The sequence below is a fragment of the Bos mutus genome, chromosome 29 (assembly GCF_027580195.1).
Source record: "Bos mutus isolate GX-2022 chromosome 29, NWIPB_WYAK_1.1, whole genome shotgun sequence".
Classification (NCBI taxonomy): domain Eukaryota; kingdom Metazoa; phylum Chordata; class Mammalia; order Artiodactyla; family Bovidae; genus Bos; species Bos mutus.
In genome coordinates this window covers 25,815,279-25,831,314 of record NC_091645.1, presented here as the reverse complement: position 1 = coordinate 25,831,314, position 16,036 = coordinate 25,815,279, and the positions used below count along the sequence as shown (strand labels likewise).

Here is a 16,036-nt window from a genome sequence, read left to right as displayed (position 1 = left end):
GAATACTGAGCTTAGAAGTCATGTAATTTATCTAAGACGCTACACTTATAAGGGTAAGAGGCAGAATGAAAATAAATCACTCAATTCTACTCAGATGTTTTTCTACTGCATTTTATGAATGGTATTTTGTGCATGCTAAGTCACTTCAGTTGTGTCTGACTCTTTGCGACCCCATGGACTGTAGCCCGCCAGGCTCCTCTGTTCATGGGATTCTCCAGGCAAGAATACTGGAGTGTGTTGCCACGCCCTTCTCCAGGGGATCTTCCCAACCCAGGGATCAGACCGCGTCTTCTGTGGCTCCTACACCACTGGGCCACCAGGGAAGTCTTATCAATGATATTGACAGTTGAAAGTTTAAGTTGAATTTGATCTTTTTACTTTATTATTTTCTCAGAGACATGCTGCCCACCTTGCACCACACTGAATGGATGTGCAGAATCAGACCACAGTGACTGAATTTATCCTGACTGCCTTCCCTGCTCTCCAGAAACTTCAGATTTTCCTCTTCATGATCCTCTTGTTTACTTACTTGCTCACTCTAACTGGAAATGGTGTCATCATTTCCCTAATATGGGCTGATAATCGCCTCCAAACCCCAATGTACTTCTTCCTCAGTAACTTAGCCTTTTTGGACATTTTATATACTACATCAGTTACCCCAAAACTGTTAGCCTGTCTCCTAGAAAACAGGAAAATCATTTCTTTTGCAGGCTGCATCAGCCAAACATACTTCTTCTTCTTCCTGGGGACCGTGGAGTTCATCCTGCTGGTGGTGATGTCCTTTGACCGCTATGTGGCCATCTGTAACCCCCTGTGCTACACCATCATCATGAACAGCAGGGTGTGTCTCCTGCTGGTTCTGGGCTGCTGGGTGGGGGCCTTCCTGTCCGTGCTCTGCCCAACTATTGTGGTGTCCAGACTGCCCTTCTGCCATAAGGAGATTAATCACTTCTTCTGTGACATCGCCCCTTTGCTGCAGGTGGCCTGCATAGACACTCATTTTATTGAGATGATAAACTTCCTCTTGTCTTCTCTCATCCTCCTGACCTCGCTGGTGCTCACCACCATGTCCTACACCTACATCATCTCTACCATCCTGCGCATCCCCTCGGCCCAAGGGCGTCAGAAAGCCTTTTCCACCTGCACTTCTCACATCACTGTTGTTTCTATTGCCTATGGGAGCAACATCTTCATGTATGTGAGACCCAGCCAGAGTCATTCCCTGGAATTTGACAAAGTGACTGCTGTCCTCACCACAATGATGATCCCTCTTCTGAATCCCTTTATTTATAGTCTAAGGAATGAAAAAGTAAAGGAAGTTTTGAGAGATGCAATCAACAAAATTATATCCTTATTGCCCAGGAAAGCTTGAAACATAATTCCACAGGAATCCTTGAAAGTTTGTTTCCTAAGAATGGCATTTTCACGTCTTAGACACAATGTGGAGTAAAGCATGCTTGAAGACCATAAAATTGAAGATGTGTGCAAAGAGATGGAAGAACTATGTGCCACAACAGCTGCAAAGTATTGTGGTCAGAGTCCAGAGGAGGCAGTTCAGCCACAGAGGAAATAACATGCTCTGAACTCTATTACTGGACCTTCTCACACACAGAACTTCATGGATTAACGAAAAACACTGAAGTCAGAGATTTAAAGCCCTCTCTATCACTTTTTTATCAGGTGACACTTAGCCTATCTGAACCTAATATATTATCTGTAAAGTGGGGAATATAGTCTGTGGGTCTTCTTTTTCTTTCTGTTAATGTAGGCTCAACCATGATGGTCTAGGAAATGAAACCACATGTAATTAAAAATAAGTACTTTTTACAGGTCTTTGCAGACTATTCAAGACGATTAGCTCCATCCCTGACAGCCAGATACTATGGATAATAATAATAACAACAAACTAAGGAAAGGAATATAATATCCCGGTGTTTGTACAGTATGGTCCAATATGTACATACATACATCTCATTTAGTCCTCTTAACCTTGACAATGTGACATTTTTCCCATTTTACAGCTGAGAAAACTTGGAATTCATTGAGATTAAGCATCTTACATCACTAGTTTTGAATATACATTTATATATGTGTGTGTGTGTGTGTGTGCAGATATATGTGAACTCTAGCCTACTCAAGCATGTCACTGTGTCATGAAGTGTGGAATGGGAAGAAACTTAAGGGAAACAGAGTTAACATGAGAAGTTATCTATGTTTTCTGAGATAAGAGCATTCCCTGCCAGTTCTAATTATCTAGAAAATCTGCAGACCAAGGAGTTTCAGATGAGTGAGAACAGATTGTGAGAGGCAATGTGTTGAAAGGAAAACCAGTTATTCAGAGGCAGTAACTGACAATGAGTCCAGACTGATCATCTGTGGCAACTGGCCAAAGTGGTCATCATCTATAGAAGAATAAATGTCCTAGGATGCATTTCGTTGGGGAAAATAAAAGCAGAAAAGTAATCAAGCTAGCTTAAGTGACATTGATATTTATCATAATAATAATCAAGAATAGCACATAAAACCTCAGAAGGTAAGAAACCACAAGACCTGCTAAGGACAAATATTAGTAGCTAGAACTCCTTAAAAATGCAAGGCAGACACCCACTTCCCTCAGAATCTCTGATCTCTCTCTAGCTTTCTCAGGAGTCATTTGGTTTCTATGTTACTGTTTTTTTCCAAATATCTTGTAGCAGGCTGAATGACGGCCCTGAAAGACATCCAGACCTAATTGCTGATCCTGTGAATCTAAGTAACATATAAAATGTATATGGCAAAGGGATTCTGGAGGAGGGATTCAAATTAAAGATCTTGAGATAGGGTGATGATCTTGAATTACACAGGTACTAATTGTCGTCACAAGTGTCATTATATGAGACAGGAGAGGGGAGATTTTACCACACAAAAGAAGGTAATGTGATCATAGAAGCAGAGATTTGAAGTTGCTGTGCTGCTAGCCTTGAAGATGGATGAAGGAGCCACAGGCCAAGGAATGTACATCTCAAAGCTGAAAAAGCAAAGCAAAGGATTCTTTCTCCCATAGAGCCCTTGGCATGGCCCAGCCAACGCCCAGGTTTAGGCCCAGTGAAACTGACTTTGGATTTCTGTCTCCAGAGCTGTAACAGAACGCATTAGTGTTGTTGAAGCCACCATGTAGTAATTCGCTGTAGCATCACATCAAACTAGTACATACCAGTTTCATGTTTCTTTCTCTGCAGACTATTTATTTCCCTTTCTCTGTGCATACGGAAGATAATGGCTGCTTCAGTCATTTGCAAATATATATTTCAGGGAATTCCTTGGTAGTCCAGTGGTGAGGACTCCATACTTCCACTGCAGTGGGCATGGGTTTGATCCCTGGTCAGGGAACTAAGATTCCCACATCCTGTATGGCATGGCTAAAAAAAATCCACTGTAGGTATATTCAATATATATGCATGTATACTGAAAACATTTAAATATATTGAGACATATATACAATTTACATGGATTTTTTTTTTTTTACCGTGCTGCACAATTTGCAGGATCTTACTTTCTGGACTGGGGATTGAACCTGGGCCCACAACAATGAAAGTGCTGAATCAACCACTGGACCGCCAAGGAATTCTCTATTTTATTTTAGTATATGTATTTTAAATTACCTGTATTTTAAACCCAAATTCCTTGAAAGGTTCACTGAAGTGAATGGTCTGATTGGTCTCACTGAAGTGAGATGATGACTTCCCCACTTCTCTTTTTGTAAGAGGAAGGGTATGGCAAGAGGTAAATTGCCCTCTGTCCACACAGCCACTGAGCAGGTGCAATGGGGACAAGCATCTAAAAAGGGAGCTTGGGAACAGGGGGAAAACAAGAGGCATCTCGAAGATCAAAATAGGTCATTACCAGTTTGGTCATGGGTCATCTAGCTTCGTAGACAAAGATGAAGACCTTAAGAATTGGCAGGAAACCCTCATGGGAGAGCAAGCAGAGAAAGTGCTATCTTCAGAATGGATTCAAATACTATAATATGTTATAAAATAACATAGGCCATCAAAAAATAAACCAGTGGACAAATGTTTAAAGATCAAAAGAAAGTAAAACAATATCACCAGGAATGAAGCATCCACATAATTTTCTGCTCTGTACTCATAATCAGACATTCATTAAGAAGAATTTTGAAAGTTACTTAGTGTCCAAATACTTCCATAACAAAATTAGCAGTTCAAAAGAATACAAATTTATTATCTTATAGTTCTGAAGTCAGAAGCCCAACACAAGTCATTACCAAAGCTATCATCCCAGAATTATACACCTGGTCCCTCCCTCAAGTGGAAACCAACTATTCTTACCTAAATTTCAAGAGGAAGCTGCAAAGAGGAAAACAATGGTTAGAACTAACTAGGCCCAAGCTGGTGGAAGTTTTGATCTTGACCCTCATCATATGGTCATTATACTTCATTAGCATGCTAAATGATACTCCCACCAACACAGTGACAGTTAACAATTGCTAAGACAAAAACTGGGAGGGATTGGGGACAACAGAGGATGAGATGGCTGGATGGCATCACTGACTCGATGGACGTGAGTCTGGGTGAACTCTGGGAGTTGGTGATGGACAGGGAGGCCTGGCGTGCTGCAATTCATGGGGTCGCAAAGAGTTGGACGCGACTGAGCGACTGAACTGAACTGAAGACAACAACCCAAAAAGCCCATGGGAGGACCATCAATCAACAAAGTGAAAAGCCGTCTATGCAACAGGAGAAATATTTATGAACCATGTATCTTAATAAGATGTTAACATCCAAAACTCATGAGGAACTTATGTATTGCAATAGCAAATACATATATATGGTTATATTACTTATTTAGCAAATAATACATATATAAATAATATTTATTTAGTAAAAATATATATATATATACTTGCTATTGCAATACATAAGTTCCTCATATGTTTTGGATATTAACATATTATCAAGATACATGGTTCATAAATAATATAAGATTGCATTTATATAACATTCTAGAAAATTCAAATTATGCTGACAGAAAACATCAGTGGTTGTCAGGTGCTGAGGTATGGAGGGAAAAGCATTTACTTGCAAAAGGTCACAAAAAATGTTTAAGGTAATGTTAAACCAATGTTGTACTGGTAATGGTGGCCATGTAACTGTGTACATTTGTCAAAGTTCAACAAATTATATACTTAAACATGTTGACTGTCTATAAATCTTAACTCAATAAATTTTTAAATATGTACATACACCATCTATATAATTAATCTCATTTTGACAAGCATCTTAAAACTTATTAAACACATTATATTTTTTAAGTTTTCCAAGTATCTAGTTCACTGAAAATTTAAATCAGATGTCTAAGTTTTTCTTTAGATAAATAAAATAAGACAGTCTCTCAAGAGACTTTAACTTTCTGTGATTAGTAACTTCAGTTCTAATATCCCAAGACTGCAATAATAATAATTAACCTTTTTTAATGCCAGAATCCCAAGAGCCATTCTAAACCAAACCTCTAATGGTAAATTTTAAAAAATCTTTAAATATCATAGTTCTTCTAGTTGTAATCACTTTACAAATCACAAGACAACATCATTTCCTAAGGAAAGCAAATAAGGTGGATATGTTTAAAATCAAGTCGCAATATGCCAGCTGAATGAACAGGAGTGACTAAACAAAGTGATGAAAATTTAGAAAGGTAGTTCAGTGAATGCAAATATAAGTTTCTTCTAACAACCAAAACCAGTAAAGCAGAATGAGAAATAGAGGAAATAGAGTTTCACATCACTAGACGACAGAGGCAGTGTGGGAGGTTTTAGCACCAGACTGTCTCATATGCCCTTTAGTTCTCTTCTAACCTGACAGTCTGTGGTTTTGAATAGTTCCAAGTTTCTGAATAGATCCACAGAAGATACAGAAATTAACCAAATTGTCCGGTTATTACCTTTCTATATTGAAAAACAAGATCTGAAATTTAGGAGATTTGGGAAGAAAGACTTCCAGTCTTTTTGTCAGAAGTATAAACCAGAAGTCAGAAGACCTGCTCTTAATTCACTGGGTCTAACTTTCTGAGTCATCATCAAAGTCATCATTTTGCCATTTTGGCAAAAATGTGATACCAAATACGTGTATTAAAAAAGATTAAGTGATAACATAATGCTTGGACTTAGTACAAGTCAAAACTTAGACTTTTCTATAACAATTAAAAAAAACTGAAGAAAGTAATCAGAGCTTATAAAAGGACACTTTTTCATTCAAATGAAGCAGATGATGTACTTTAGCAAAAACTGAATAACCATTCGGTGTGTTTTTGAGAAAAGGGATGTGTATGATATGGGGAAGAGTTTCAGAGTAAGACAGAGAGATTTATATGGAATTCAAAATCAAAGCAATATAAAAATTTAAAGAATAATGGATGGAAGGCATAAGAATAAAGACAAAATTTTTGATAATTGAATGAAGAAAATGCCACAAGTTCTACATTTAGGAAGATGTAAGTATATTTTATTATGCATTTATCCATATTTGTATTTTAAACATATAGGTCTTAGTAAATTTGTTTATATGTGTATTTTATGAGTTAAATTCCAATTACTGCTTTGCCAAAAAATTACTTATGACAGAAGTCAAAGGTGATAGCTTTCCCATAATTATGTAAATTCATGTTTAATGTCCCTCAGCTACAATTAAACTTTTTCATATTTTCCTGATAGCAGCACAGATCTCCCCATCCCCCACCACGTTAGTCCTTTTCTGTCATCCTTCCCCATCACAGATCTCCCCATCCCCCCCACACATCTTAGTCCTCTTCTGACATACTTCCCCATCACTGTCTTCTTAAATATCTGTTGAACACAAAGTATGTATAAATCGCTGTGATATACCCTGCGTTAGGACTATCAATCTGCCATTAGGACTATAACTCATTCTAGAGAGGAGGAAAATAAGACTCAGATTGCTTATGAAAGAGTCTTATGAAAGATCTCAAAGCTGTCCATGGCCAAATAAAAATATAACACAGGTTCTCCAATTTTGATACCTACTAGTCCCTGACTGAATTGGATTCTTGAAATGTGCAATTTTATGCAGTTTTGCAACAATCCACGGAAATGGTAATGAGAAAAATGGTCCCCAAAAGAAAATCCTCATTTGGCAAGGTTGTAACTAAATTGTTATACCCAGGCTGTCATGGTCCAGAACCTTTCCTCCTGGATATGATGGGATCCTGAGGGCAGAGAGATCATCGAGACAAAGCTAACACAAACCCAGGTTTTCTTCACCATCGTGAACTTGAGAGACTCCAAAAATGAGAGCAACACTACATCTTTAGTTCTTCTCATAGAAGTTTATTTGACCAAAATACAACAGAATATAAAGATCTGTTTTTCCATAGTAATCCTATGGCAATCATGGCAAATATCAACTCTGTGTTTGAACATCTCATAATGCTTTAAAGATACCAAGTTATTCACATTTTACAATAAAAGGGAATTCAAGCTCATATCAGGGTCATCAAGGACTATATAGGCAACTGGAAAACATTACGGCAGTGGTGAAATAGGCAAATGGAAGAAACGGTAGAATAGATGAGAGGTAACTTCATGAGAACCCACAGTATTCTGTTATGATACTTATCAATATCCAGTGTTGTTGGTGATGAAGATGGTGACCTAGAAATTAAAGGTACTATAAAGCATGTCTACTTCTCTACAAAGTGTGCTCAATTCTACTACTGTACTAAACCTCAATAACATTAACACCGGTTCAGTTCAATTCGGTTCAGTTCAGTCGCTCAGTCATGTCTGACTCTTTGCGACCCCATGAATCACAGCACGCCAGGCCTCCCTGTCCATCACCAACTCCCAGAGTTCACTCAAACTCACGTCCATCAAGTCAGTGATGCCATCCAGCCATCTCATCCTCTGTCGTCCCCTTCTCCTCCTGCTCCCAATCCTTCCCAGCATCACAGTCTTTTCCAATGAGTCAACTCTTTGCATCAGGTAGCCAAAGTATTGGAGTTTCAGCTTCAGCATCAGTCCTTCCAATGAACACCCAGGACTGATCTCCTTTAGGATGGACTGGTTGGGTCTCCTTGCAGTCCAAGGGACTCTCAAGAGTCTTCTCCAACACCACAGTTCAAAAGCATTAATTCTTCGGCACTCAGCTTTCTTCACAGTCCAACTCTCACATCCATACATGACCACGGGAAAAACCATAGCCTTGACTAGATGGACCTTGGTTGGCAAAGTAATATCTCTGCTTTTGAATATGCTATCTAGATTGTTCATAACTTTCCTTCCAAGGAGTAAGTGTCTTTTAATTTCATGGCTGCAATCACCATCTGCAGTGATTTTGGAGCCCCAAAAAATAAAGCCTGACACTGTCTCCACTGTTTCCTCATCTATTTCCCATGAAGTGATGGGACACTGGTTCACCCAGAAACTATTTCTCACTTTAGTAAATAGTTTGGAAGTTTATCATCTGGGTGCAGGAGCAGTAGGGGAGGAGTGAATATTAGAATATTTTGTGGTAGAAAGAGTTCCTTCTGGTACCAAGACCCTGCGTCAATGGGTGAGACCCTTTGAAGACTTTGAAGACCCTCTGATAGCCTAAAAGAAGGTGAAACAAACTGCCTTATAACAATTTGGAAGGTTAACTGCTCTCTTTTATCCTAGGCTGTTACCTTCTTGCAATGCTCCCTGCCTCTAAACCCTGAGAGGTCAGATCTATCAGACTCATTGGTTTTGGGTCCCTTCCCCACATCCAGCATTAATGTGGCAGCAATCAGTTTTCTAGAACTACAAGGATCCCACACTTACAACTAGAGAAAAGGTGACACACACCAGGAAGGTATAGATTATGGTGAAATCTGTATTTGGTACATGAAAATGCAGACTCCTGAGTTTAATCTCGAACAGCTGCCCCCTCATACTTAAGCAGGGAGCTCCACCATGCTGTTTTATTTATTGAATAAATAAATGAATGGGGCTTGTACCCAAAGAATGGGGCTTAAATAGAGACTGTGACTGCCTTTATGGAAAACAAAAGATGATATTTAGACTGGAAGGAAAATGTAGATGATCAATAATCTCTTTTATAGATGTGGAAATTGGAGCCCGGGATTAAGAGAAAGTAAATGAGCTCTCCCATTCGTTCAACAGCAAGTCAAGTTGTTCAAATCGTCTTACATTCAAAAATTAATCTGAGATGAACAGAAACAAGTATGCATTTGTAAAGGAGTTTATTCACCAACCTAGAAAATTTAAAAATTCTAAGAAACCAATATTTCCTGGCTAGAACAGAGAAGGTGGAGACAAAACACTTGCTATTAAAATAAGAAGGATGCATAGATGTGTGGGATAAGTGAGAGTTGAATAGAAATAAAGAGGTTCCTACAGGAAGACAAAGTCAATGAAATTTGTTCACAAAAAAAAAAAAAAAACCTGTCTTTAAGTCAAAAGGCAGTTACTAGAAGTTACTTACCCCAGATAGAGTCTGAGGAAACTGACCTCCTTTAAAGAGGAACCAGGTGGGCTCCAAACCCAGAAATAATCTAGCCCAGCATTCATGAGTATCTTGTTTTAACTTGATACTTAAGGAATAGTCACAAAATAATACAACAAATGACAGCAGGCAACTGCATTCTATACAGTCGTTATTCACCAAAGTTGAGTGGTCTCCAGAGATAAAAGTGAGTGATTCAAATACCGTCTGTATCCGTACTTGAACTACTATTAATAACAAACATGATATTAAAATGGCTGAAAAGAATATGAGATGAGTGAGAGAACCTATAAGAATCAATTGGAGGCAAGGGGGCTTCCCTAGTGGCTCAGTGGTAAAGAATCCACCTGCCAATGCAGGAGACGTGGGTTCAATCCCTGACAGGGATCGAACTGCAGATCAACGCAGATCTCGCTGCAGAGCAATAAGCCCCTGCAGCACAATTGCTGGAGCCCACACACTCCAGAGCCTGTGCTCCACAACAGAAGTCACCACACACCACACTAGAGAGCAGCCCCTACTCGCTGCGAGTAGAGAAAGTCCACACAGCAACCAGGACCCCACGCAGCCAAAAAATGAACAAATAAATTTTAATTTAAAAAAAAAAAGAATCAGTTGGGAAATGGGAGGGGAAATTTTGTTATTCTTCTGGATGCTGCCATGGATACAACATTGCAGGGAACAAAAAAGAACCACATTGACCATTTTCCCAAAAACAATTTTTCAAAATATATGAAATCACTTGCAAATTATGAAACACAGACCATTGACCTACTTGTTGCATAACAGTGTAAACATAAAAATGTATATCATTATAGAAAATAAAAACAAAGAAAACCTACGCAGCCTGATGGAGAGATCAACTACTATTATAGCAAAGTAAATTGGGTACAACTTGATACCCAACAAAATATTGATAATGAACGCAAGGAGAGACAGAAACAAGTCCCTTTTCATTGACTGTCTGGTTTTCATTGTCTCTGCTCTTTGATTTAAACAATGCCTGAAACATTGAAATAACTTTGATAAAAGCAACTCAGTTTTATTAACATTTCCTTTTTCAATTTTTCAAGTTGATTGGTTGGATTCTCAGTTAAGGAGGCACAGAATTTAGCTGGGAAAATAGCATTAGGAAAAATGGAAATGAAAAATGGAAGATTTGTATAAAAAAAATAAAGTCATGAAGACTAGATTTTTATGGAATCACAAAGATAATTCTATTAAACCAAAATTTTTACTATGAGAATACTGAGTTTAGGGAACTCAAGGTATTGATCCAAGGTCCTCCCTTTAATGGGGTTACAGAGAGAAGGAAAACAAATTACCCTCGACTCTGCATTCAGATCTTCTTGTACTGCATCTTAGCAATGATATTGACAGTTGAAAGTTTAAGCTGAATTTCATCTTTATATTTTATTATTTTTTCAGAGACATGCTGCCCACCTTGCTCTGCACTCAATGGATGTGCAGAATCAGACGACAGTGACCGAATTTATCCTGACTGCCTTCCCTACTGTCCAGAAGCTTCAGATTTTCCTCTTCGTGGTCCTCTTGTTTACTTACATGCTCACTCTAACTGGAAATGGTGTCATCATTTCCCTAATATGGGCTGATAATCGCCTCCAAACCCCAATGTACTTCTTCCTCAGTAATTTGTCACTGCTGGATATTTCATACACTAGTTCAGTTACCCCAAAACTGTTATCCTTTCTCCTCAAGGACAGGAAGACTATATCTCTTGCAGGCTGTATCACCCAAACATACTTCTTCTTCTTCCTGGGGACCGTGGAGTTCATCCTGCTGGTGGTGATGTCCTTTGACCGCTATGTGGCCATCTGTAACCCCCTGCACTACACCATCATCATGAACAGCAGGGCGTGTCTCCTGCTGGTTCTGGACTGCTGGGTGGGGGCCTTCCTGTCTGTGCTCTGCCCGGTTATTCTGCTGTCCAGGCTGCCCTTCTGCCACAAGGAGATTAATCACTTCTTCTGTGACATCGCCCCTCTGCTGCAGGTGGCCTGCATAGACACACATTTCCTTGAGATGATAAGCTTCCTCTTGTCTTCTCTCATCCTCCTGACCTCGCTGGTGCTCACCACCGTGTCCTACACCTACATCATCTCTACCATCCTGCGCATCCCCTCTGCCCAAGGGCGTCAGAAAGCCTTTTCCACCTGCGCTTCTCACATCACTGTCGTTTCTATTGCCTATGGGAGCAACATCTTCATGTATGTGAGACCCAGCCAGAGTCATTCCCTGGAATTTGACAAAGTGACTGCTGTCTTCACTATAATGGTGACCCCTCTCTTGAACCCCTTCATTTATAGTCTAAGGAATGAAACTGTAAAAGATGTTTTGAGAGATGCAGTCAACAAAATTATATCCTCATTGCACAGGAAACCTTGAAAGTTTGTTTCCTAAAAATGACACTTTCAGGACTTGCCTCCTGGTCCAGTGGCTAAAACTCTGTGCTCCCAATGCAGGGGGCCCAGGTTGGATCTCTGGTCAGAGAACTAGATCCCACATGCTGTAACTAAATATCCTACATGCCTAACGCCTAATAAATAAATAAATATTTAAAAAAAAAACAAAAAGCAAAATGACACTTTAAAATCTTGGACACAATGTGGAGTAAAGTATTCTTGAAGACCATAAAATCAAAGATGTGTAAGAAAAAATGAAAAACTTCCTGCTACATCGGAGGCAAAGTCAAGGTCTAAAGGAGGTAATTCAGCCACAGAGAAAAATAAACATGCTCTGAACTCGATTACTGGACTGTGTCACACACAGAATATCAAAATACTAACCAGAGTCAGAAAACCTGAATTTTAAGCCTGATCCTAACGTGTTTTTTTAAGCAGGTGATGCAGCCTCTCTGACCTTCATTTCCTTCTGTAAAGTGGAGAATACAGCTTGTGCTTTTCCTTTTTGTTAAAATAAGCTGAACTGAAATAGTCTAAAACATGAAACCCCATATAATCAAAAGTGAACTCATAACTGGGCATTTCATCATTCACAAGACTATTGGCTTCATTCCTCTCAGCCAAATACTGCAGATAATAATTGTGAACAACAACAAAACAAGAGAGAAGAATAACATATCTCAGTGTTGTACAGTGTACTTAAATGTATATATATTTTTATATATATATATATATCATTTAATCCTCTTAACAACCTTGAAAATCAGATATTTTTATCTCCATTTTACAGATGAGAAAACTGAAGTTCACTGAGCATCTTGCCCCAAACTACATTACTGGTTTTGACTATGTATGTGCAGATGTATGTGAACTCCAGGCTACTTCAGCACTTCCTTATATCATGAAATATTAAGTGGGAAGAAAGTTAAGACAGGAAACAAGTTAACATGGAAGTTATCCACTTTTTCTGAGATAAGAGCATTCCCTGCCAGTCCTCATTATCTAGAAAACCTGCAGACCAAGAAGTATCAGGATGAGTGAGAACAGATTTTGAGAAGCGACGGACTGAAAGGAAAACCAATTATTCAGGGGCAGTAACTGACAGTCTAGACTGATCGTCTGTGGCAACTGGCCAATATGGTCATATCTATAGAGGAATTAATATCCTAGATTTCACGTGGTTGGGGGAAAACAAATGGGGAAAAGTAACCAAGTGAGCTTAAGTAAAATGGGTATTTATTACAATAAGTATACCTAATAAAATCTTAGGAGGTAAAAAATAGCAAGGTCTACAAAGGAGCTAGAATCAGGATCTAAAAATCCTTTAAAAAACACAAGGCAGATACTCTCTTTCCTTTAAATCTCTCTCCAGCTTGGGGGCGGGGATGGGGGGGGCTTAATTGATCTCTGTATTATGGGATTTTCCCCCAAATATCTTGTGGTAGGCTGAATGAATGATGAACCCCGAAGAACCCCTAATACCTGATACCTGCAAATGTAACACACAGAGCACATAAGTAAAAGGGACTTTGCACTTTGTAAAAGTGAATAAGAACTTGAAATAGGGAGAGGATACTGGATTGCCCAGATGGATACTAACTATAATCACAAGCATTGTTATATGAGAGAGCAGAGAGGAGATTTTGCCACACAAAAGAAGGTAATGTGATCGTGGAAGCAGAGATTGGAAGATGCTGTGCTGATGGCATTGAAGATGGAGGAAGGAGCCACAAGTCAAGGAATGCACCTTCAAAAGCTGAAAAAAAGCCAGGAAATGAATTCTTTCTCCCCTAAAGCCTTTGGTAGGGCATAACTGACAACCAGGTTTAGGCCCAGTGGAACTGACTTTGGATTTCTGTCCTCCAGAACTGTAACAGAACACATTAGTGCTGTTTTAAGCCACCAAGTCTGTGGTAATTTGTTATGGCATCACAGCAAACTAGCACATTCCTGATTCATGTTTCTTTCTCTACAGAATATTTACTTCCATTTCTCTCTGCACATAGAAAGTAATGGCTGCTTCAGTTGTTCACAAATATATGTATATTTTAATCATAAATATATTCAACAAATATATAACTATATATAACTGTATATATATATATATATATATATATATATAGTACATTCAAACATTTGAGATATAAGGCAATGGCACCCCACTCCAGTACCCTTGCCTGGAAAATCCCATGGACAGAGGAGCCTGGTGGGCTGCAGTCCGTGGGGTCGCTAAGAGTCAGACATGACTGAGCGACTTCACTTTCACTTTTCACTTTCATGCATTGGAGAAGGAAATGGCAACCCACTCCAGTGTTCTTGCCTGGAGAATCCCAGGGACGGGGGAGCCTGGTGGGCTGCCGTCTATGGGGTCGCACAGAGTCGGACACGACTGAAGCGACTTAGCGGCGGCAGCAGCATCTGTTGTTTTTTACTCACTAAGTCGTGTCCGACTCTGTGCAACCCCATAGACTTTAACCCACAGGCTCCTCTGTCCATGGGATTCTCCAGGCCAGAATATTGGAGTGGGTTGCCATTTCTTTCTCCAGGAAATTTTCCCACCCAGGGATCAAACCTGCATCTCCTCCATTGGCAGGCGGATTCTTTACCACTGAGCCACCTGGGAAGCCCCATACATTATTTATATCAACATTCACTTTAAATTATCTGAGTTCTAAATCAAAAGTTCTGAAAAGAGGATCAGATTGGTCTAATTGAGGTTCATGATGTCCTCGCCTGATTCACCTATTTGTAAGAGGAAGGAGTTGGCAAGGGGCAAACTGTCCTCTGTCCACACAGTCACTGAGCAGGTGCAATGGGTACAAGCATCCAAAAGAGAGCTTAGGAACAGGGAGAAAACAAGAGGCATCAGAAGACAAAACAGGCCACTACCAGTGTGGTCCTGGGTCATCTAGCTTCATAGACAAAGATGAAGACCTTAAGAATTAGCAGGAAATCCGTCATGGGAGAGCAGGTAGAGAAAGTGCTGTCTTCAGAATGGATTCAGAATATTATAAAAGAATGTTGTCCATCAAAATGTGGAGCAGTGGACAAATGTGTAAAGATCAAAAGAAGGTAAAAAAGATCACCAGGAATGAAGCATTCATATAATTTTCTGATCCATACTCATAATCAAACAGTAATTAAGACGGAATTTTAAACAATACTATTTTAGTGTCCTAAGCTACCATAACAAAATTAGTAGCTTAAAACAATACAGATTCATTATCTTATGTTCTGTAGGTCAACAGTCTAATACAGATCTCACTCAGCTAACATCCACAAGGTGTATTCCTTTCTAGGGGCTTTAGGGGAAAATTCATTTTCTTCTCATTTGGGTTGTTAACAGAATTCATTTCCTTGAAGTTTAGGACTAAGGCCCTATTATGTTGCTGACTATCAGCCAAGGACCAGTCCCAGTTTCTAGAACGCACTGCAGTCCTTGGCTCATTCCCCCACTTCCTCCACCTTCAAAGCCAACAACAGAGTGGCAAGGCTCTCTCTGATGTGTCAGATCTCTGCTCCTTCTTCTTCCATCTCCTCTCTGACTCAGCTGGAAAAAGTTCTTCCTTTTTAAGGACTCATTTGATTGGACTGAGCCCAAGCAAATAATCCACAATAACATCACCAAGGTCCACATCCTGAGTTACTTCTGTAAAGTCCCTTTTGCAACTAAAGTGTATAGAGCTGACCCTCCACATCCTTGAGTTCCACATCCACTGATTCAACCAACTGTCAATCAAAAGCACTGGAAAAATTAAATTCCAGAAATTCCCATAAAGCAAAATTTAAATTTGCCTCAAGCTGACAACTATTTGCATAACATTTACATTATTAGGTTTTATAGGTAATTTAGAAATGATGCAAAGTTTCAAGAGTATTGTGCACAGGTTTGCTGCTGCTGCTGCTAAGTCACTTCAGTCGTGTCTGACTCTGTGCGACCCCATAGACAGCAGCCCACCAGGCTCCCCCGTTCCTGGGATTCTCCAGGCAAGAGTACTGGAGTGGGGTGCCATTGCCTTCTCTGGTGCACAGGTTTAGAAGCAAATAAAAAAAAAAAACTGAAAGTTGCTCAGCCGTGTCCGACTCTTTTTGTTCCCCATGGACTATACAGTTTGT

General features: G+C 39.4%; 2 protein-coding genes across 2 annotated transcripts; both read left to right on the top strand.

Annotated features, from left to right (window-relative positions):
* The first annotated feature begins 424 nt into the window (after window positions 1-424).
* Window positions 425-1,372, top strand: LOC102269160 (olfactory receptor 6M1). Its single transcript, XM_005895487.2, has one exon. The coding sequence runs from the start codon at window positions 425-427 to the stop codon at window positions 1,370-1,372; it is 948 nt and encodes a 315-aa protein (XP_005895549.2).
* A 9,583-nt stretch (window positions 1,373-10,955) lies between these two features.
* LOC102268883 (olfactory receptor 6M1) lies at window positions 10,956-11,903 on the top strand. Its single transcript, XM_005895486.2, has one exon. It carries the CDS (start codon window positions 10,956-10,958, stop codon window positions 11,901-11,903), a length of 948 nt encoding a protein of 315 aa, XP_005895548.2.
* The last annotated feature ends 4,133 nt before the right edge of the window (window positions 11,904-16,036 follow it).